The sequence below is a fragment of the Gossypium hirsutum genome, chromosome D09 (assembly GCF_007990345.1).
Source record: "Gossypium hirsutum isolate 1008001.06 chromosome D09, Gossypium_hirsutum_v2.1, whole genome shotgun sequence".
Taxonomy (NCBI): Eukaryota; Viridiplantae; Streptophyta; class Magnoliopsida; order Malvales; family Malvaceae; genus Gossypium; species Gossypium hirsutum.
This window is the reverse complement of record NC_053445.1, coordinates 41844115-41867446: the sequence shown is the minus strand read 5'-3', so window position 1 is coordinate 41867446 and position 23332 is coordinate 41844115. Positions and strand designations below refer to the sequence as shown.

The window sequence follows — 23332 nt, the reverse complement described above, 5'->3', positions numbered from 1 at the left end:
TTAATAAGGAACATTATAAATTGCTAAAGTTGAAATAAGAAACAAATTTCTGAAGAAATAAGAAAATGTAATTAAGCAAACCCTGAATTATCCATGTATATATACCTGACCAAGATTTGATTGAAATATACATAGGGAAGCCCAGAATTGCATGGCAAAGAAAACGATTTTAAAATGTGAAATTGCAAACTCATTTCATAATCTGAGTCCAACGAAGGAAAAGTAATAAAAAAAAAACCTTAAATGTCTTTTACAAATAGCATTTAAAAAACCGTTCTATGAAAATAAAAAGGAAATTTCCAGAACAGAAACAGTAGCCTAAGCCCCTACATTGTAGCCATTTCAACTTCGAAACACTGTCGAGGTAAACAAACCCTCCATTTACCATAAAAAAAAAACAAACAAAGAATTGATAATATGCATACAAGCTAGTTCCACTTGAATCCTTGATGATGACCAATAGGCATGCAGATAGGATTGAAACCTGATAGTATGTCTAAAACGAAAACATACTGATTGCTAAGTGAAAGTGATACAGAGTACACATTTTAGGGTTATGAAAATATGGCTCCAGACCAACTTTCCTGTGAGGAAAAGCTCGACCTACTGCTGCTTGTCTCGTCTTGCCTCTGAACTCTCACTGTTGTTCTTGGGCTTCCCAGGTGCAACCTTAGCAGGAGTTGAACGCTCAGACTGTGAGAATAGGATCATGATTTGCATGAGTATGGTAACAATAGCCAACCCAACTGCTGACAATGCAATCCCTTTCCATGATGATAAAAGTGAAGACCATTGCAGAAAATTATAAGCTCCATAAGCCACAAGACATGCCCAAGAAGCAACAACCTGATTCATAAATAAGAATATTATTATCATATGTAGTTCCAGAACCAAAAACCAAGAGAAATAACACAGCAGCAGATTGGTTAATTTTGCATCAACAATCTCACCAGAAGAGATTTAATAGGCCGACCGATATCCTGCAATGGTTGGTCACTGAAAGTGTCCTCAGCTATATGCTTGTCCAACAACTTGTCCTACATTAGAAATCAAATAGAAACAAAACCATTAGTAGGAAATTTATGCATGCACAAGAACAAACCTTGTTAAACATTAAGCCAAGAAATAAATAAAAGACAAAGATACAGAACAGTTTCAAGGTTAATCCTTCTTTTCATTTTCAATCATAAGATCATCTGACATGCAAACCAGAACACTTAGTAGCACCATCCTACAGCACTAGATGAATAATACTCACTTTCTCCACAAAAAGATCTTTACACCATTGTGCAACATCCTCATCTGTTTCAGGAAGTTCCTTCATAAGACGCCGCTTGACATGCACATGCACCTGCAAGCAACCGTTTATTTTCATCAATAGAATGAACCTAAGAGAGCAATGAGTCATTAAGTTATCAACCAAGATAGATGAGATTAATGGCATATAAAGGTTTAATCATCACAACTTCAAAATGACATGTTCCAACCATGGGAAAAGAAAAGGGAAAAACAAATACATTTTCAGAATGAACCTAAGACTATATCCTCAGTTGCTTCACATAAACCTAGCAACTTCTAGAGTCAAAAGACACAAACTTTTGGTTTTCACTCCATGGATTCTGAAGATCAGACAAAAGACAAATTATGAAGCCGTGGAGCAAATTCTCCTAGGACCTATCAATATGAAACAAAGCGAAAGCAATTTTCACATTCGTATGGACACATAATTATGCAAAGATGTTTAACTTGAAATCCGACTTACCACAGAAGATTGTCCCTTGAACAGTCTAAGCATTGTAGGTGAAGGTGAGCTTTTAGGAATAGCCACTGTCATATCATAAATAGCTGGAACAAATGAACGCATATGACTTACGGCCGAAACAAAACCCTGAAGCAACAGAGATAATGTTTTTATTTTCCATATAGAATTACAGTTAGTAAGGCAGGTGAGATGAGTGGTCATGACTCATGAGCAAAAAGATAAACTTCGGCATTACATGTGAGAATAGTAACACATAGTCTAACATGATTGACTCTCAAGTATAAAACTGAGTAATATGTGAAAGTGCACAGATTTATCATGGTTCAGGCTGGCTAGCATTGAATAAGTGTGCCGAAACAGCAAAAAACTTGCATTGGAAGATGCCGCTGGCATAGGGTTGCAACACAATCTACCTAGCTTAAACAGAATACTATTAGGTGATAGAAATATTGCAACTCTTGCACAAAAAGAAAGCTACAAACTTGAATACCAAAATCTAAATTCAGAAACCTACATATCCCTAAAAAAGGCAACTAGAAAAAAAGGTAAGAAGGAATTCAAGAAAACAGACGCAGCAAGAATCAGACCTTTGTACGAGGAATAAAACATTTCTAGGAATAGGCAATCCTTGAGAGGTTGCATATTCTTGAGCTAAGAAGGAATTCAAGAAAATGGGTGCAGCAATAATCTGACCTTAGTACGAGGAATTAAAACATTTCTAGGTACAGGCAATCCTTGTGAGGTTGCATATTCTTGAGCTGCTAGAAGCTTTGCTTGTGTAAACCGAGTTCCTTCTACAAAAAGTGCCAACCAAAATGGCCGTGGGAAGTCCTTTAAACGTTGAATACCTGCCTGCAAATACAATTTCCACAAGATTTGAAATTGAGATCAGTACGGGTAGATTAAAAACAAGCATGCACAAATACACAAGTAACAAAGCAAAAGTTATGGTCATGTATATGTGTATAAATATGTGATTTTGACACATGTGCACCCAAAACTGAAAGCAAACTTTTACCTTTAATGTGTTTTCATCCTTGGCCCAGCTTCGTTCCAAAAACAGATACTCAGAAAACCACATTGACCAACCTATGACCTGCACATATCAATCATGAGTTTATTCTTCATAAGTACACAAAAGCATAACCCAATTTGCTTCTCTATTAAAAAATTTTAAAAGATAAAAACTGTTAATCACAAGTATGCAATAAAAACACAACATAGTGGGTTGCCCAAAGGGTAAAGCAAAAAACCTAGACTTCAATTACCATACTGCAAACCCTACTCCAAATTTAAAAGTAGAAGCTATTCTAACACAAGGTAGAACTGATGAGGTTTGACCAAAATTTTCTTTTTACATTCAGAAAATAATAGCATTTATGTTTGCTTGCTGCAGATTAATATAATTACTGCCTTATCACACCTCACACATGAACAAGCATGAACTTGTGCACCGGAGGTCTGCAGCATATGCAAATGTGTTGAAAATAACATGTACACGGTAAGGCCTCAAAGACCAAGCTTAAATATCAGCTGAAACAAAAAGAATTTGTCATGAATTCAAATCTTAAACTTCAACAGAATAACACCAACACATACCGGCAGGAATTTTGATGATTTCTTCATTACAGCTAATGTACTGCCAAGACAACCTGACCTCTGCAAAAGAAAATTCAATTGTATCTTAGCCATACAGCATTTTAAGAGACAAAGAACATGAAGTTAGAACCCAAAATAGCAAATTTCCGACCAGTGCAAAGGAAAAAAACAATTTAATGTGTATCTCAGATAAACAGTATGCAAAATATTCTGAATTGGAATACAACAATTACAGACCTGTGCTAAAACCCATCCAACTAACCAATCAATATCACTTCTGTGATTGCATATGACAAGGGCATGTTCCTTACCTGAAAATTTTTAAAATATTAGATGATAAATACACCACTACAAGAAAAGTTTAAAATCCAACAATGCCAATTCTCCACTTAGCTTGAATATTGAGAATAAGTTTCCTAGAAAAAAAAAAAAGACTGACATACCCATTAAATTGAAGCTTTCATGATCTGCGAACACTTCAATCTGCAAATAAAATGTCTCAAAGATCAAAAGCTCATTTTTAGGAGATCACTTAAGGTATAACATCCATGATACCAATATTTGGACATTAATAGAAGTTGGATCGCTAACAGCCCATAATTAACACCTCAACCAATGTCCAGAAACACCTATCACTCCTTAGAGAAGACAAAAGTCACAAAACTTCACAATAATAGTTCAACTCATATTTGCATAATTATCTAGACGAACTGAAACTGCCCAATCTTTAAGCCTATAGACGTCAAAGATACTAGTCGAACAAAAGACTTCAACCAACTAAAGTCTAACAGTAAATAGAATTATCAGTCACTAGAGGCATGAACATCTGAACACTGCATAAAAAGCTCATTTTCTAACACCTTTGTCTAAGTAACATCCTATTTCAAGTTGAGATGGCAAACTCTTTAGTCATACTTATTGAACTTTCAGAGTCCAAGGATGCAGCGAAAACCTTAGCGGCTTCCATGTGTTAGTGCTTACCAATAAGATCATTTTTTTAGACAAGCTTCTTACTAGTATAGTTGGAAATGGAAGCACAAAGCATTTAGGCATTTGATCATCATAAACTGCCATATCAGAAATGGTTTCAGCATCTATAACACCTCAGAAAGGATTTCAGAATTAGACTATACTAGATTCAAAAATGCCAAAAAATGCAATATCCAGTTCATTAAAATGAATGATTTAAATAACGAAATAAAGGAGTTCATTAGCACCTTAACGCCTGCCCACCAATCAACCAGCCAAACTAGTTGCAGCCACAACAACTCTGCCAATACCCTATTGATCTTTCTATATGTGTTCTTGGACAGTGGTCGAATAAGAACAAAGCATACTGCCTGAGAGAAGAAAAATCACATTGCGTAACATTAAAAACGGTCACTGACAAAGAGATGAAAAGAAAGGAAGGAAGAAGGATTTACACATCGGCCAACTAATCAAATTGAACCAACTTTGTCTAACAAAGTGGATTATGGTTTCTTAAAAAAAGAACCAACAAAAAAATGGACTTTTTTAATCTCATTTTTAGCATTAAATGGTATCGTGAGAAAAGGCAAGTACGCATGGTAAAAGAAAAATTAAAAAGCCGAAGGTTTCATCAAGCTGAAACCTAAAGATTCTGATTTAATTTTCTTTTTAGTAAATTTTATTAGCTAAGAAGCAAAGGAGATACAAAATCCAGATTACTAGATTACATGCAAGCTCATTAATAATCTCAGCTCAAGAAATATCGAATAAAAAAGAAACAGAGAAAACCATTTACTGCCATTTTCTTTAATGCAACCACAGCTAATATGAAAAGAAAAATCCACTCAATCAAATCAAAATATGAGGCAGATTCCCTAAGAAGTTAGAACAAAAGCAAATATACCAAATTTAAAAAAAAAAAAACCCTAATAAGAACCTGAATGAGATTCACAGCGAGGCCGGAGATGAAGAAAAGAAGGCCCAATGGGACGATAACAGCTGCCGCTGCAATCGCCATGGACAGAACAGCCAAAGGAGCGACCGAGATTCGCAGAAAAGGGAGGGTTAGCAGTGAAATTTTAGATTTAATTTACAAATAAAAGAGAGGATTATGGTAAATATTACCCCTTTTATTATATTGTGAGAATAGACTCCACAATACTGTTTTATGTATTTAAATATAGAAAATTAAAAAATGGAGTAATAACAATATTTGTGAAAGTGTGTGAAGAGATAGAATAATAGAAAATGACGTACTGAAATGAAGATAGAAAAATGCTTTAAAGGCGTTGTTCCCGTTTCAAGGAAAAAATTAATTTGGGAAGTTGGGGGACCTTTGCAATCATTTTTTTTTTCACATTTCTTATATGATTTTGATTTTTTTTTAATACTCTTAATTAAGAAAAAGAAAACAAAAAGGAGGATAATAATGTAAATTTAATTTATTATTAAATATATTTTTATATTATAGCATTATTTAAAGGCATCTGAGTTGGGTTATTTTAATTTGGATTTTAACTCAATTGAAATTTAAGTTTTTAACCAGATTTTAAATCAGTTAAGCAATTATTTAAAAAAATTATAAAATAATAAATATTATGAGGGGATTTTTTTTTTGTGACATCAAACATAGTCTTCGAATTCAAAACACCATAATTTTCAATAAAGTTAATAAAGTCATTTAATCTTTAAATCAAATTTTAATAAATGAAATATATTTGATACACTATTAATGGAGTTTTTAAACTCCACAAGTAGAGCAAGGGGTTGACAAGTATCCTATAAGCTATAATAAATTATTTAAAAATAAAGACACATCTTAATTTTTAATACTGTTTGTTGAATAAAAAAATTCACTAACAGTGTACCAAATGTTCACCCTTCAATAAATATAATTGTTACACATTTTTTTCAACCACATTGTATTTTATTAAATACTTAACTGAGTTGGTGCACAGTGAGTTGATATTACGAGTCAACTCTGCACCAACTCAATTGGTTCAATACGAAATAGTTTTACTTTACAAAGCAAATTGTATTTTAGGTTGTTTTTGCCATTTTATATTCTTTATATGGTAAATATACATACATAATAATATTTGAACTTGTGTAACTTTTAACATCTATACTTTATCATTCAAACAAAATCTCATTTGTTAAAAGGGCAAATGCTAAGAGTGAGTTACATTGAAAACTTTTGGCATAATGATTTATTTGGCCTTTACATTGCAAGCTCGAAATTATTCCCTAACTCGAACCCCCAACTTTTCTCCTCACTCTAGTTCGTAGCTCACGCAATTGAATGGTACGGTTGAAAGTCAATTCCACAGACTGAGCTCTTGCAAATACGATCCTGATTTCTGTAATGAAAATTTGCCCGCTGTAGTAAACGATGGATTTCACTCATCAACTCATTTCAATTTAAAACGAATTAGATATTTAGAACAAAAAAAATCTTTAGATGGTTATACAAAGAAATGCAAACGACACTTGCAGTGCAACTGTAATACCCCATACCCGTACCTGAGACCGGGATAGGATACGAGGCATTACCGAAATTTTCAGAATAACTTCAATTAATTTATATTATTTAGTATTCATTTTCATGTTTCATGTAACATCCTTTTCATATATTCAATTCAAAATATCATATAAAATACGATACAATACTTAAATTTTCATATTTACATGCTCATTCAGGGTATCCGAACCTACCTGACTAAATTGCAGAAATACCAAGATTTAGGGGCATATTGGTAATTTACCATTTTCCCAAATTTCACCCAATCTTAAATTGATAATTTCATTCAATTTATTAATTTAGATAATAAAACAATTTTATTCCCTTCAATTTAGTCATTTTTGACATTTTTACAAAATTGCCCCCTAAAGTTTTACTTTTATTCAATTTAGTCCATGAGCTTAAAACATGCAAATTAGCTATGCTAACTGAATATTCATATATATTTTTCCTCTTCCTCCTCTCCATTCCACATCCTTAATGTATATAACATTCTTTTAAGTATGATTTCACAATTTACTTATTAATGCTCACATCAATCTGTTCACACGAGTCATAGTCACTCAATTATTTATAATTCGATCTACAGAGCTCAAAATTAAGATCCGTAAATTTTCCATAAAACTAGACTCACATATATTCCACCATAAAATTTTAAGAATTTTTGGTTTAGCCAATTAGTACAGTTTATTCATTTAAGTTTCCCTTGTTTCACTATCCAACAGTTCTGACCTCTCTTCACTAAAAATTAATTATATCACAGTACAAAACTCAGATAATGTTCCCATTGATTTCTATTGAAAATAGACTCATTAAGGATTCTAAGCATATAAATTTGAGACTCTAATTAATTTTATCCAATTTTTGGTGATTTTCCAAAGTCAAAACAGGGGAACCCGAATTCATTCTAACATTATCTCACAAAATTCATTATACCTCATAATTTACAAATCCATTGCTTACACCGTTTCTTCTATGAAAAACTAGAGTCAATAAGCTTTAATTTCATATTTTATTCATCTTCTAATGCGATTTCTACAATTTATGGTGATTTTTCAAAGTTAGTCTACTTCTGCTGTCCAATATTGTTTTAGTTCAAGATGTTTATTACCATTTTTCCTTTAAATTTCAAAGGTCAGACAATTCAGTCCTTCCTCAATTAGCCCATCTATTAAGCTAATTTTTCTCAATTAACATTTTATTACATCATTCTAAACTATTACACAATCTTTAAAAATCAGAATTTTAACACTAAACCTTAATTCACAACTTTTTCACAATTAGGTCCTAAAATCAATTTCTATTGAAATTACTTGATAAAATCATCAAACAACAAAATCAAAGCTTCAAATTAATTTTATTTCATCATAAATAGCTAACACTTATCAATGATAGCTTTTAATTTTGTTCATAAATCAAAAGCTAATGAATTAAACACTTGGACCTAATTGTAAAAGTCACAAAAACATAAAAATCTCAAAGAAAAGGGTAAGAATTGAACTCACATATGTCAAAGTATGAAAAACTCGCAGCTTTCAGACCTCCCATGGCATTTTTGCTGAAGAAAAATGATGATATCTCTAGATTTTTCAAATTTGTCTTGTTTTATATGTTTAATTTGCAAAATTTCTCATTTTGCCCTTGTTTCTCCTTGTCTTTTTTGCTGATTTTCTTGCCCAACCGTCCAGCCCATACAATTTGGGTCCAATTGCCTTTTAAATCCCTCCTTTTTAATCACTTAAACTATTTAATCACAATTTAATAAATTTTGCACTATTTTCAATTTAGTCCTTTTTAATTAATTGACTAACCAAACGTTAAAATTTTCTAACGAAACTTTAATACTAAATTAATAACACTCCATAAATATTTATAAAAATATTTATGGCTCGGTTTATAAATCCGAGGTCTCAATACCTCGTTTTTAACCAAATTTACCTGATTAATTTTTTTTTTAAAATCGCAAAATTCACTAATTAAAAATAATTCTTTTAAGTTCGCGCTTGGCCTATAATTATTATTTTTTAAAATTTCTAAACTTACTCGTCGGATTTAGTGATCTCGAATCACTGTTTCCGACACCACTGAAAAATTTGGCTGTTACAACTCTCCCCCTTTAGAGATTTTCGTCCCCGAAAATCTTACCAGAAAAAGTTGCTTTCAACTCTAATGAAAAACTTCCACAAAATTTCTCAGAATCACAACCGAATTAATCTCAAACATCTCTTCCCAATAACCTTTAGACTGTAGCATACAGTGTCGGAGCATATATCAAAATCTCACTTATTCCCTCATAATTACAACTCTGGTAAGGAGGTGAGGTCGTAAAGCCTCTAACTTAACTCTCATAACTACACACATATGACTTGACATTCATACATAACATCATCGTTTTCACATAATTCACTTCAAGAAAATTTATACACTTATATAGTCTATCAATATTTTCTGCCATCTACAATTTCAAACAATAAATTCACTTAGTTTAGCTCAATATCAACAATTAATCAATTTTAATCTTTTAAGTCCATTTATCACTTACCTTTCTTAATCAATTTAGGGAACCATTTCGGAATTGAGTACTTTGTTTTCATCATGCCATAGTAAAACTATGGTCTTGCACATAGTCACATATCACACACCGTAGCCATAGCCCAGCCATGGTCTTACACGAATCACATATCACACTGATGCCATATCCCAGATATGGTCTTATATGGAAACACGTAATCACATATCTCTGATGCCATAGCCCAGCTATGGTCTTACACAGATCACATATCACATTGATGCCATGGTCCAACCATGGTCTTTTCTGTCAATTCGTCTTAGCCACTGAACGAAAGTACCCAAATCCGTTGTTCTACTTAATTTGTACTTTTATTCAAATATCATTTTACAACTATCACAGTTTAATGACATTCATATGCAATAATATACTATATCATTCATGAAATTTTCATATCATAACATTAAATTTAGCCATATGAACTTACTAATCATACTTATTCAACCAAGTGTACATAAACACACACTTATTCAGTTTTGAATAAAATTTACTTAATTAAACATGTTGGGTACATAACATCGTAGACATGCCAAACAGACACGGATAGTCTTATCATAATAGACATAGTTATCATAAACCAAAGAACATACTTTAAGGATAAATCATGATCGATAATTTACGAAATAAGAGTGATAGGAAAACCGAGATAAAGAACTCCAAAATACGATACCATACCAGAAATCCGAGAACATAACTCATACGAAAATAATAATAAATATCCAAATGATTTCTCAGAGAAAACCGGAAGAGACAGAAGAATAGTCTCATGTAAGTTTCACCATCGACTTCTTTTTCCAAACATAATAGAATTGAATCCCATATGGAGTGATAGGGATTTAACACTTAATAATAATAAATAATTTGAATTATAATAATATAATCGTATGTTGAGCATGTTTGTACTCAGTGGTATTACCATAATTCAAATTATAAATACTATAATAAATAATAGACATCAAACATGTAACAATATAAGTCATATGTGTTAATTATGCTTTAATTTCATATCTCGGCAATAGTCTTTCATCAAATGGCATCATATATCCTCTATATTATCTTTAATCAATTCATGAACCTTTGGTTCAAGCTTTCAATCTCATATCTCTATTTCAATTCACAATTCACATTTCTTTCATAATTCCACTTTTTCACACTTTCAATAATTTATTCGATCAAATTCATTCGATTTTCTCATTTCATTTACTCAACCCTATTAACATAACTCGGACTCAGACGGATACACGGATCCAACCAAACACACCAGTACGGCACATTGTGCCTAAAACGGTACGTAGTACCTGATCAGTGTACAACACATAAGTGCCTGAAACGACACATGAGGTGCCTGATACGACACACAAGGTGCCTGAAATACGACACATAAAGTGCCTGATCAATATAGCCGACAAATCCCGTACACTTCCAGTTCCTATGGCATGCCAATTATATCCGACTAGTCCGACAAGTTAATAGGGAATTCAATTCTCATTTCAATTTCACTTAATATTCATATTTACCCCTATTAACAAGACTCGGACTTTGGCGGATACACGGATTCCATCCAAACACACCAAAATGTCCAACCAAAACACACCAGTATAATCCTCCAAAACACACCAGTATCATATAATCCTCCCAAACACACCAGAATAATATAATCCATCCAAAACACACCAGAATAGCACAAAGTGCCTCTTCGGATAAATCCGAAGGATATAAACATCAGCATATCCAAATCTCATCTCCAAATCCCTTCTCAAAATCCTATGGCATGCCAACTATATCCGACTCAGTCCAGTACAGTTAATAGGGTATTCAATTCACTTTTCAGTTTCCAATCAATACACATTTCAATTAATCACATATTCATATCAATTTCATCACATTCCCAATCAATAAAATTTTCAAATATAACATATATCCAAAATTCTATTTCCACATCAATCACATATATCCATACAAATTCAATTCAATATTAATACTTACCTTAAAATTTTACTTACTATACACATAAATTTAAATATAACATTTATTCATACCTTTATGAGTTCCGACTCATCATAATCTACTTTTGCTCATATATTTGAGTATCGCTTTTATCATTATCGTAATTAGCTCGATTGGGAAAGTATCTCTATCTTTAAGTAAAATAAATCTCAGCAGACTTGGAAGATATTACATTATCTTATCACAAGTTATGTAATGGCATGTATTTCTAGACTTCACATATACTACGTTCGGTCCGAGAACCGGCTAAACCTTAGCTCTGATACCATTAAATGTAATACCCCATACCCGTACCTGAGACCGGGATAGGATACGAGGCATTACCGAAATTTTCAGAATAACTTCAATTAATTTATATTATTTAGTATTCATTTTCATGTTTCATGTAACATCCTTTTCATATATTCAATTCAAAATATCATATAAAATACGATACAATACTTAAATTTTCATATTTACATGCTCATTCAGGGTATCCGAACCTACCTGACTAAATTGCAGAAATACCAAGATTTAAGGGCATATTGGTAATTTACCATTTTCCCAAATTTCACCCAATCTTAAATTGATAATTTCATTCAATTTATTAATTTAGATAATAAAACAATTTTATTCCCTTCAATTTAGTCAATTTTGACATTTTTACAAAATTGCCCCCTAAAGTTTTACTTTTATTCAATTTAGTCCATGAGCTTAAAACATGCAAATTAGCTATGCTAACTGAATATTCATATATATTTTTCCTCCTCCTCCTCTCCATTCCACATCCTTAATGTATATAACATTCTTTTAAGTATGATTTCACAATTTACTTATTAATACTCACATCAATCTGTTCACACGAGTCATAGTCACTCAATTATTTATAATTCGATCTACAGAGCTCAAAATTAAGATCCGTAAATTTTCCATAAAACTAGACTCACATATAATTCCACCATAAAATTTTAAGAATTTTTGGTTTAGCCAATTAGTACAGTTTATTCATTTAAGTTTCCCTTGTTTCACTATCCAACAGTTCTGACCTCTCTTCACTAAAAATTAATTATATCACAGTACAAAACTCAGATAATGTTCCCATTGATTTCTATTGAAAATAGACTCATTAAGGATTCTAAGCATATAAATTTGAGACTCTAATTAATTTTATCCAATTTTTGGTGATTTTCCAAAGTCAAAACAGGGGAACCCGAATTCATTCTAACATTATCTCACAAAATTCATTATACCTCATAATTTACAAATCCATTGCTTACACCGTTTCTTCTATGAAAAACTAGAGTCAATAAGCTTTAATTTCATATTTTATTCATCTTCTAATTCGATTTCTACAATTTATGGTGATTTTTCAAAGTTAGTCTACTTCTGCTGTCCAATATTGTTTTAGTTCAAGATGTTTATTACCATTTTTCCTTTAAATTTCAAAGGTCAGACAATTCAGTCCTTCCTCAATTAGCCCATCTATTAAGCTAATTTTTCTCAATTAACATTTTATTCCATCATTCTAAACTATTACACAATCTTTAAAAATCAGAATTTTAACACTAAACCTTAATTCACAACTTTTTCACAATTAGGTCCTAAAATCAATTTCTATTGAAATTACTTGATAAAATCATCAAACAACAAAATCAAAGCTTAAAATTAATTTTATTTCATCATAAATAGCTAACACTTATCAATGATAGCTTTTAATTTTGTTCATAAAATCAAAAGCTAATGAATTAAACACTTGGACCTAATTGTAAAGGTCAAAAAAACATAAAAATCTCAAAGAAAAGGGTAAGAATTGAACTCACATATGTCAAAGTATGAAAAACTCGCAGCTTTCAGACCTCCCATGGCATTTTTGCTGAAGAAAAATGATGATATCTCTAGATTTTTCAAATTTGTCTTGTTTTATATGTTTAATTTGCAAAATTTCCCATTTTGCCCTTGTTTCTCCTTGTCTTTTTTGCTGATTTTCTTGCCCAACCGTCCAGCCCATACAATTTGGGTCCAATTGCCTTTTAAACTTTAATACTAACTTAATAACACTCCATAAATATTTATAAAAATATTTATGGCTCGGTTTATAAATTCGAGGTCTCAATACCTCGTTTTCAACCAAATTTACCTGATTAATTTTTTTTAAAATCGCAAAATTCACTAATTAAAAATAATTCTTTTAAGTTCGCGCTTGGCCTATAATTATTATTTGTTAAAATTTCTAAACTTACTCGTCGGATTTAGTGATCTCGAATCACTGTTTCCGACACCACTGAAAAATTTGGCTGTTACAGCAACTCTTCAATATTTGATATGAATTTGCTCCGTGTCTAAGTTCTGAATACTTTGACCCTTTAATAGCAAAATAGAACAAGGAGAGAGGGAAGGCGTGCTTCAAAATGCGATTCAGAAGATGCGCTTTCATCGAATAATAATAATGAAACGCTCTTTTGTATTTAAAAACGCGTTTCAAAGATCACCTAATTTCATTAGACGCGTGCTTCAAAAGATATTCAGTGCTTCAAAATGTGCTTCTTACAAGGGATTCTTGAGGTCAAGGCATTTTTAGTGCTTCAAATCTTTCCACTAAAATTCTACCAAAAGTGCCCTGACCCCGAGAATCCCAAGTAAGATCTAAAGCACATTTTTCAGATATTCGATGAAAACGCCTCTCACGCGACACGTTTTCAACCACGAGGTTTTTTTCTTTTGTAATCTCACCCCTCCCCCGCGCCTATAAAAAGGGGGCTCTCCCTCCATACTCTATCATCCCTAAACCTATCATCTCTTCTGGTCTTCATCCCTTCACTTTACAATATTTCTCTCTCGATTTTCTCCCCCGTTTCAGTGTTAAAAAATTTCGTCACTAATAAAATTTTCGGTTTGAAGTATTCTTGAGACGCCGATGATTTGATATCTCTCCAATATCTACACATTTCATATATCCTGCCGAGATTGGACCATTACCTCGGAAACCTATCCTGTGGAAGTCAGGTTCTGGGGTGATTTTGCTTTATCCGGTCACGGTGGAAGTCTACTTAAAGGCCTTGATTGACGACCATTATGAGTTCATGGATCAAAACATAATGGGGGAGCTAGTTGATGGTCATTATGTGGGCACGAGCTCAAACTTTTCGGGTACTCGAATGTGTTGTCTTATAAATACCATATAGAAGTTTGAGGGCATAATCATAGGGAAAAACTATAGGGCTTCCTGCTATAATCGACATAATTTTTTTCTCCATTTTCACGCAGCCAATATCTTTAACCTTCATTCTTATCCGAATGTCAACATCGCCATGGACGCAGAAGGACTCTATAATGACCTAAAATTCACAAGCACCGAAAAAGTATATTATCGGGCCTCCGTCTTAGTAAATTGAGTTTGAAAATAATTATTAGAAATATTTACTAGACTAGCTGTGTGTTTAATTAAGTTTTAGATAGGTGAATTTAGCTTAATTAGGAATAATTAGCAAAAAGGGATTAAATTACAATAGAAGTGAAAGTTTAATTATAGATTAAAAGAAAATAATAGGGACTAAATAGATAATTATGCTAATTGCCAAATTTGAGACGCATAAGTATAAAAATCTGAGATTTTTATGTGTTAAAAAATGTTATTAAATTATTATTATTAAATTAGTATTATTAAATTATTATATTTTAAATAAATAAATAAATAAAAAGTTGACAAATGTATGGTGCATATGAAGACATGTGGAAAAATGAAATACATATATTAGTAATTATTACATATTTACTTATCATTTAAGTAAATAATATTAAAATATATTATTATTATTATTATTATTATTATTAACTAGGAATAAAGTAAAAGAAAGAAACAAAGAAGAAAAGAAACAGAATAGCTAGAAAAGAAACAGAGAAAGAGACGAAAAACAGGGGAAGAAAGAAAGGAAAGAAAAGAAAAGGGGAAATTGAGATTTTTAAGCTTCAAGTTAATTGGTAAGCTAAATTTAGTCCTTTTCTCTTCATTTTGATGTTTTTTTTGGAACCCTAGAGTGAAATACTATTGAATTTAAGTTGAAAATTTGAAAGTTAATAGATTTTTTTTAGGGTTTATGTTGAATAAATGATGGAATTGATGATTTATTTGATAGAGTTCTAGTTAGAGTTGATAAAAGGATTAAATTGTGAACTAAACTATAAGTTTTGAATTTTAGGGATTAAATTGAGGGAAATTCGAAATTAGTGAAAAATGCTGAAGAAATTAGTAGATAAAATTTAGTTTGGATGAAATTTGAATAGAAATAGAGTGTGAATTAAATTGGAAAAGTAAATAAATTTAGTTAGGATTAAATTAGAATTAAAGTATAAATTAGATAGAAATTCTATTATTATTATAAATTAATGTTGTAAGTGATGGTGTAAATTATTATTATTTTCGTAGCTAACAAAGAACTCGAGGCATCGGCACACAAAGGAAAGGAGAAGGTTATTGAGGAATAATTGAGCAAAATTCGGGTTTGTATTACTATAATTCAAATTTATTTATTATTGATTGTTATATTTTAATTAAAATGCATGGTAAGTAAAAATTAGGTAAGCAATTGGAATGATAATAGTGACTTGAATTGAATCAAATTAAATTGAATGATGGAAATATGTGAATATTTGAAATGTATATTGATTAAAAAGTATTAGTGATTTAAATTTGATTGAAAAATGAATTTTAAAATATGAATTAAATAAAGTGAATTAATTTATGAATATGTGTGAAAATGTGGATTGTGTATTGATAGAAAAGTGAATTGAATTGAATCAAAATATGATTATATGTGATTATTTGAAATATGTATTGGTATTAAATTGTTAATTGACTAGAAAGTGGAAAAGTGATCTTGAATTGGAAATGGAAGAGAATTGAGAATTTAAATACCCTATTAACTAGTCGAGCTAAGTCGGATATAGTTGGCATGCCATAGGATTTGGAAGAGTACGGGATTTATCGGCTTTGCCGATCAGGCACTTTATGTGTCGTATATCAGGCACCTCGTGTGTCGTATCAGGCACCTCGTGTGTCGTTTCAGGCACTTATGTGTCGTATACTGATCAGGTACTATGTACCGTTTTAGGCACAATGTGCCGTACTGGTGTGATTGGGTTGGAATCCGTGTATCCGTCAAAGTCCAGATTGTTAATGGGGTGGATAATTGAAATGAGAAAATTAAATGAATTTGATCGATTGTAGTATTGAATATGAGGGTGATTGAAATTTTTACATGTGATATGTGATTGAAATTGAAGAATAACTATAAATTTTACTGTGATTGTTAAGTAATGAAAGTTTATGAATTAATTGATATTTAAGAAATTGGATAATTACATGCTTGGTAATTATAATTCTTTATTGTTATTATAATTTGAATTATGGTAATACCACTGAGTATAAAAATACTTAGCATACGGTTGTTTCCGTGCGCAGGTTGTAGAAGTCAAGTATTGAGCCAGCATCCAAAACCAGACCCGACTTCAGCAAATTTTGGTGATGTATCTTTTCTTTTAGAATGTGGCATGTACATAGGATGTGTATAAACGTTATTATGTTTTGAATATAAATAGCTAAAAATGTTAGTATTATAAATCTGAGAATTTCAATGAAAGAAATTTATCCATTCCAAATTAATTAGTACATTGATAAATTTAAATTAATATTGAATTAATTGAGTTTGATTAGAATGTATTTAGAATAGAAAATAAGAATATGAAATGAATTGGTTGAATTGGCTGAATTGGTTATGTTTGTAAAAATTTATGGTTTTATTTGCAGGAGGTTTAGTGTAAAAGTAAGTAGAAATGCTGCCGAAATTTTTATAAAAAAAAAGTGAGTTTGATTAGAATGTATTTAGAATAGAAAATAAGAATATGAAATGAATTGGTTGAATTGGCTGAATTGGTTATGTTTGTAAAAATTTATGGTTTTATTTGCAGGAGGTTTAGTGTAAAAGTAAGTAGAAATGCTGCCGAAATTTTTATAAAAAAAAAGTCAATTTGTAATTTTATATGAATTTATGATTTTATCTTAATATGCTTGATATTTATTTAAGAATTATTGTAAATTATCAGATATGTTCGGTAATGCCTCGTAACCCTATTCCGGTGATGGTTTGGGGTTAGGGGGTGTTACAGACTCTCAGGTGGGCAACGCCTATTGCAGTGTAGTAAGGTGATGCTCCTTTCGGGGTGATAACGATTGCCATTATTAAACCACTCATTAATAACTACAATAGTTGTTGCGCCAATTCGAGTTTGACCTCTACTGTGCCGGAACATCCACTCTCCGCCTGAGAGCCCTCTTGTGTCCACCTCGGCGTCAGCCTTCGGATAAGAATGAAAGGTTAAAAATATCGACTGCTTGGAAATAGAGAAAAAAATTACGTTGATTACACTGGAAAGCCCTTTGTTTTTCCCTATGATTATGACATCAATCTTATGTATGGTATATATAAGGCATCATTTGCGAGTATCAAAAAATCTTGAACCCGTGACTGCATAACGACCGTCAACTGGCCCCTAGTTATACTCGAACCCGTGACCGCATCACGACCGTTGACTAGGACCTCCACTTAGACTTCTACCCATGGTTGTATCAAGCATTATCACCCCGAAACTTGACTTCCATAAAATGGATTTATGAGGTAATGGTCCTATCCCAACATCACATATGAAATGTATGTGTTCTGAGACGCGTTATCGCATCCCTTACCCCTCAAATCTACCTATAAACTTTTACGATTTCACTCCTAAAACCATAAACCTAATTCCTAATTAAAAAAATTTAACCCTAACCCTAAACCTAACAAAAAGTCGAGACTGAAAGCGATTTCACATTCTCTCTTCAAAATCGGTCTATTTCCCTAAATTAAAAAAATTGCTTAGACTAATTTAGCCCAACTTTGGAACCTTGACGAGGTTAGTGTGTAAAAACAACCTAACTAACAAATTAATATTTAAGGTTAGGTATTCCTTTTTAAAGACTAATCTTGTTTCTAGTCAATGTAAGAAACTTAACACCACATCCTTTCTGCTGCTATAAATTGATGAATTTTATTACTCCAAAACAAACGATCAAATGTTTAATTTCGATTGTAAATTGTCTATTTTTAACGTATTTGATGTAATTATATTTTTTAAATATAAAAAATAATCTAAAAAATAAAATAAGTGGGGTGCCGAGCTTAAATTTAATATTTTTAATTTGAGTTAGACTTGGATAGAATTTTAAATCTATTTTTCGAATCGAATCAAATCTAAACCTAAAAAACGAGCTTGAATTTCAACCTGAACGTGACCTGATTCATAACCAAGATAGCATAAATTGGATAATGATTATTTATACAATAATTTATTCAATTTAAAAATAAAAATAAAATCAATAACCACATCATAGGCTTAATCATTTAACAAGTTTCTCTTCAACATCGACAACGGCAATGCCGTGGAGGAACTGAACAATTTGTTGGCAACTTGGCATATAAAAGTGAATATATCTTCTAATTGGGATAACTTAAATTAAAATATCCTAAAATATAAAGACAAATAATAATAATATTATATATATATATATGATATCTTCTTTAATTTAATTTTACTTTAACCAACCTATTTAAAAACAATTAATTTAAAAAACAAAGCAAACATGTTGAAAGTTGAAACTAAATGCAGGTAAAAACATATAAAAAAATGAAATTTGGAAATCCAGAAATCAAAATTAAAAATTTTAAAAAATCATAAGCCAACAACTAAAAAATTGAAAAACTGAAATCAATAATTAGAAATTAAAAAATCTAAAGCAACCATTAGCGTAAAATTGAAAATAAAGAAATTACAATCACCATTTGTGGTGTTATCCAACTTCGTATTTGATTACAAATTAAAAATAGAAATAGAAAAATTAACAGAATTAAAAAATTTTACTACAATAAAAGATAATTAAAATTTAAAAAGTAAAATATCTTATTTTAAATTAGAAGGTAATAAATATAGACTTGTTTAGTGCCCAAAAACTGAAAAATTTAAGAAATAATTTATGTAAGTTTATAATTTTCTTTTTTTACATAAATCTATAGTTATAAACCATGTGTTAATATACATACAATATAATGTATTAAATTTGTAGTGTTAATCATATCACATTATATTTATATATTACTTTTGGAATTATTTATCATTTTGTAAGTAAAAATTAGTATGATCATACATTACAGTGGAATTTAACATTTGTCTTTTTCTTCTTGTGGTTCTTGTTTTTCTTTTTCATGTCAAAGCATTTCAATTGGTTGGTGACCATATCCTTTGCAAGAACCAATTATTTGTTCTATCAAACAAAGTCGCTTGCGTTGCGTTGAGTTTTCCGATTCGAATTAATTTAATATTTTATTAATAAAATGTTTTTATTTAAATATAAAATTTTAACATTTCTATAATATATAAACTCAAATTTAAAGAAACTTCTATAATTTAATTTGTAATTATTAAATTAACATTTAAAAGCATTTATAATTTATTTTATAATTATTAATTAAATAGTTGACATAAAATAGAAATTACGATAATTCTACATTTAATTTAGAAACCAAGCACATCCATTTCTCATAAAAAAAATTCAGACACTAATAACCATACAATCATACTTTCACATACATATAAAATTACACATGGAATTTATTAGATAAAACACACCAACATATAATTAATGATAAATAAACACATATAAAATAAAATATAAATAGAGTGATTTATAAATAATTTATCAAAAACGAAAATCAAGTAAAACCATAATAAAAATTTGAAATAGAGAAGAATCGAGATTTTATGAAACGTTGAGGCCTGTGAAACACAGTTTTCTTAAGATAGATTCAGCCGCTCCTACAGTACTTGGAGAAACGTTGGTCGAATGTCTCCCAAGATACAACAACAACAGTAATCAAAGTAGTAGCAACTCTACAACGCTCAACGAACGAACTTTGCTTACGGAGAGGCAAAAGCAAAATTTTGAAATGAACAAAATTTCAGTATAAGAAATTAATCGAATGTGTGTCTCATCCTACAGAATTAAAACATCCACAAGATGGCACATTTGGGCCTGACTAATCTAGACGTTTCGCATCACCCTCATCATGTGTGTGAACCCCAACCTGGCCAACCGCATCAAGTTTGGACTTACACCTCCTACTCACCAAACAAGGTTACAAGTTTAATCATTCAATTACTTTATAAGAGAGTTCATATATATAAACACATCTCACACTTGGTATTTAACTAATGTGGGATCTAAGCTTTTACTTTTCCTTAACAATATTTCTAAGTAGCTTACTTTGAGTATCAATTTCTCATTCATCACTCAACCATTTTAAGCACATGATATACCGTTGTAAGGGTCTCATGGAGTAGAATATGAAACCATAATTTTATGATTCAACTCTACACCTTTACCTATTGAGAATATGCCTCAAAATTCCCATAAAAATGTAACACATAAAATATATAAAAAAATTATGAAAAATATGCATAATAATCTAAATAAAAATATCCATAAAATAAACATGGAAATATCCACAAAAAAATACATAAATTTTTTTACATGAATTTATCTATAAAAAATTGCCCATAAAAATATACATGAAAATACGCAAAATTTCATAAAATCCTACATTAAAATATACATAAATTTATTATGCTTATTATTCTAAAAAACAATTATTTCATGTTTATTTCATGCATACATATCAAACATAATTCCAATATATCATGTTTATTTCATGCATATATAAATAAATCATGCTTATATTTTACATATTAATCATACAAATCATACATCAATTATAAAAATAATATACATCGAATCAATGAAAAATAAAATATAATTGACTTTATCAAGATAATAAAAAATAATGTTTAAACCATGGGAAAATCTATATGTAAATTTTAAATTTTTATTCAAAAAAAATCATAGTTTTTTATTCTCTATTTTCCTTTTTTACACCGGCATGTCTCATCGTCGAAGAATCCAAAACACTTGGATTGCCGGTAACAAAAATTTTAAAAGATTATCGAATAATAATGAAAACTTCCCAACAAACTAAACCAGCATAAAACCATTTAATTGAATATCCTAAAGCATGAGTAATTGTTAATCTAATAAACAAACTTTAGATTATTCTAATAAGTTAATCTCACATGAATATCAATTCATAAAACATTCAATCAAGACCAAATTTAATGTAAGCCGACAGACACCAATTTTGATGGGTAGCAATTATAGCATCAAATGGTGTTGTAATTCTTTAAAAGTACGTAACTTAACCCTAAGTACTAAACCGTTTGGATTTGAATTTTTTGAGAAGGCCATTGTTGTCGAGGAGGATAATTGTGTTTTAGAGATAAATTTCTTTAAACTTTCAAATTGTCTTTGTAGTTATTCCGGGTTTAGTTGGGTACGATGGTTAGGTCGAGAGGAGGTTGTCGTAGCGGTTAGGGGTAACCGCGGTGGTTCAGGAAGCGAGCCTTCACAACGCTGTGAAGTAAATGCTCCCGTGGAGCCGAAAGTGTATGCTTGCACCACTAAGCATGAAGAAATGAGTCGTCATTTGGCTGCTCGAGGGATTCAACTACCCAACTTTGCCTATGACTTCTCTATTGTTGAAGGGTCGAGGTGATTGGGTGACACCACTGATGGAAGTTTCCTACTTCCCTTACATGTACTAGAAGTAGTTTTTCATCTTCCATTCCACTCCTTCTTTTGCCATCTTTTGGACGAGTATGGAATAGTTTTGGGGCAACTATCTGGCTTCTCATGGTGGGTCGCAGTGGCTTATTTCATTGAATGTGATCGGCAAGAAAAGACGCCATTGATTTCTATTTTCCAGAATCTATACCAACTCAAGGCTTGTAACCAAGGAGGTTCTTTAGGCCTGTTTTATTTTACTCATTGCGAGGGATTGGAATCGATTGCTTCAACTAATCTTTGAACCTTCTACTGAATCGCTGTAAATACATATGGGTAAAGAATAAATTTGGAGCCAATTTTGATTTTCCAATTGAGTGGTCCATACCTAGTAAGAGTGTGTGCTTGCGAAGACAAGAAATTTCATTGGAAGTAGGGTGAGCTTAATTTTATAGGCTTCGTCAAGGTCGTGTATTGAAACTGGAAAGGTGTTAACTGTCAGAAATGTGTTTCACCACTGCCTCATAGATCTGAGCCTTAATGGTTAGCGGACAAATGATGATAACAATGGTGCGGGCACAATGTCAGTTTTACTTATATATTTTTTTTACAATCCAAACCAATCAATAGCTAATTGCAGTGCAATCATTCATCTTCAATAGAAACAATGATTATTTAATTAAGAAAATATAAAATGCTATATATATCTAGTAAAATTATTAAGAAATACTCTTGGCTTTACAAATCAAAATATTTAAAGAATACCTGAATTTCTTCTTCTTCTTCTTTGGTGATAATATCTTCCTCTTTCTCTTATAATTTGTTAAGTGCTTTCTTCTACTATTCCTCTTTTTCTTTTTGTTTGTTTGTTGTAGGCTGTTTTCTTTTTCCAGATTTATGGGTAAAAGTTTTTTTCTTTAATTATTGTATTTTTTAAAAAAATTGATGATTTATTTATTTTATTGTAGCTTCTTTTGAAAGCTTTAAATAATTGAAATTTCTAAAAGAAGTTATTTATAAGAGATAAATATATATTTATATATTTTTTAAAATTTTAAAAGGGGTTGGTGATTTTTTTTGGGTTTGGGGGTAGAATTTAAATTGTTAAGGAGTTTAATATAATAAAATTTATCTTAAAGGAGATGCTGTGTAAATTTCTAAAAAGGTAGGGGTAGCCCCGCTTATACCCGCCAACGGCTACGTATCTTTTTTTCCTCTTTTATAGTC

General features: G+C 30.9%; 1 protein-coding gene and 1 long non-coding RNA gene across 2 annotated transcripts; one reads left to right on the top strand and one right to left on the bottom strand.

The window, feature by feature from the left end:
* Nucleotides 1-262: 262 nt before the first annotated feature.
* Nucleotides 263-5608, bottom strand: LOC107891288 (1-acyl-sn-glycerol-3-phosphate acyltransferase 2). Its single transcript, XM_016816034.2, has 11 exons — nt 5268-5608; nt 4579-4701; nt 3805-3844; nt 3599-3672; nt 3362-3421; nt 2781-2858; nt 2456-2614; nt 1763-1888; nt 1259-1351; nt 951-1037; nt 263-846 (listed from the first exon to the last, which is right to left on the bottom strand). Exons 1-11 carry the CDS (start codon nt 5346-5348, stop codon nt 604-606), a joined length of 1164 nt encoding a protein of 387 aa, XP_016671523.1. The 5' UTR covers nt 5349-5608; the 3' UTR covers nt 263-603.
* Nucleotides 5609-15237: 9629 nt separating this feature from the next.
* On the top strand, nt 15238-17065 carry LOC107892890 (uncharacterized). Its single transcript, XR_001682656.2, has 3 exons — nt 15238-15384; nt 15830-15903; nt 16865-17065. It is a non-coding gene; the product is annotated as an uncharacterized lncRNA (long non-coding RNA).
* The last annotated feature ends 6267 nt before the right edge of the window (nt 17066-23332 follow it).

Excerpts from the sequence above, each read along its gene's own strand:
- LOC107891288 (XM_016816034.2), bottom strand. The coding sequence starts at position 5,348 with ATGGCGATTGCAGCGGCAGCTGTTATCGTCCCATTGGGCCTTCTTTTC. Across the intron at positions 1,889-2,455 it reads TTTTAATTCCTCGTACTAAG|GGTTTTGTTTCGGCCGTAAG; the intron begins GTCAGATTATTG and ends CTGTTGCTTCAG. Across the intron at positions 1,038-1,258 it reads AAGATCTTTTTGTGGAGAAA|GACAAGTTGTTGGACAAGCA; the intron begins GTGAGTATTATT and ends TTTCTAATGTAG.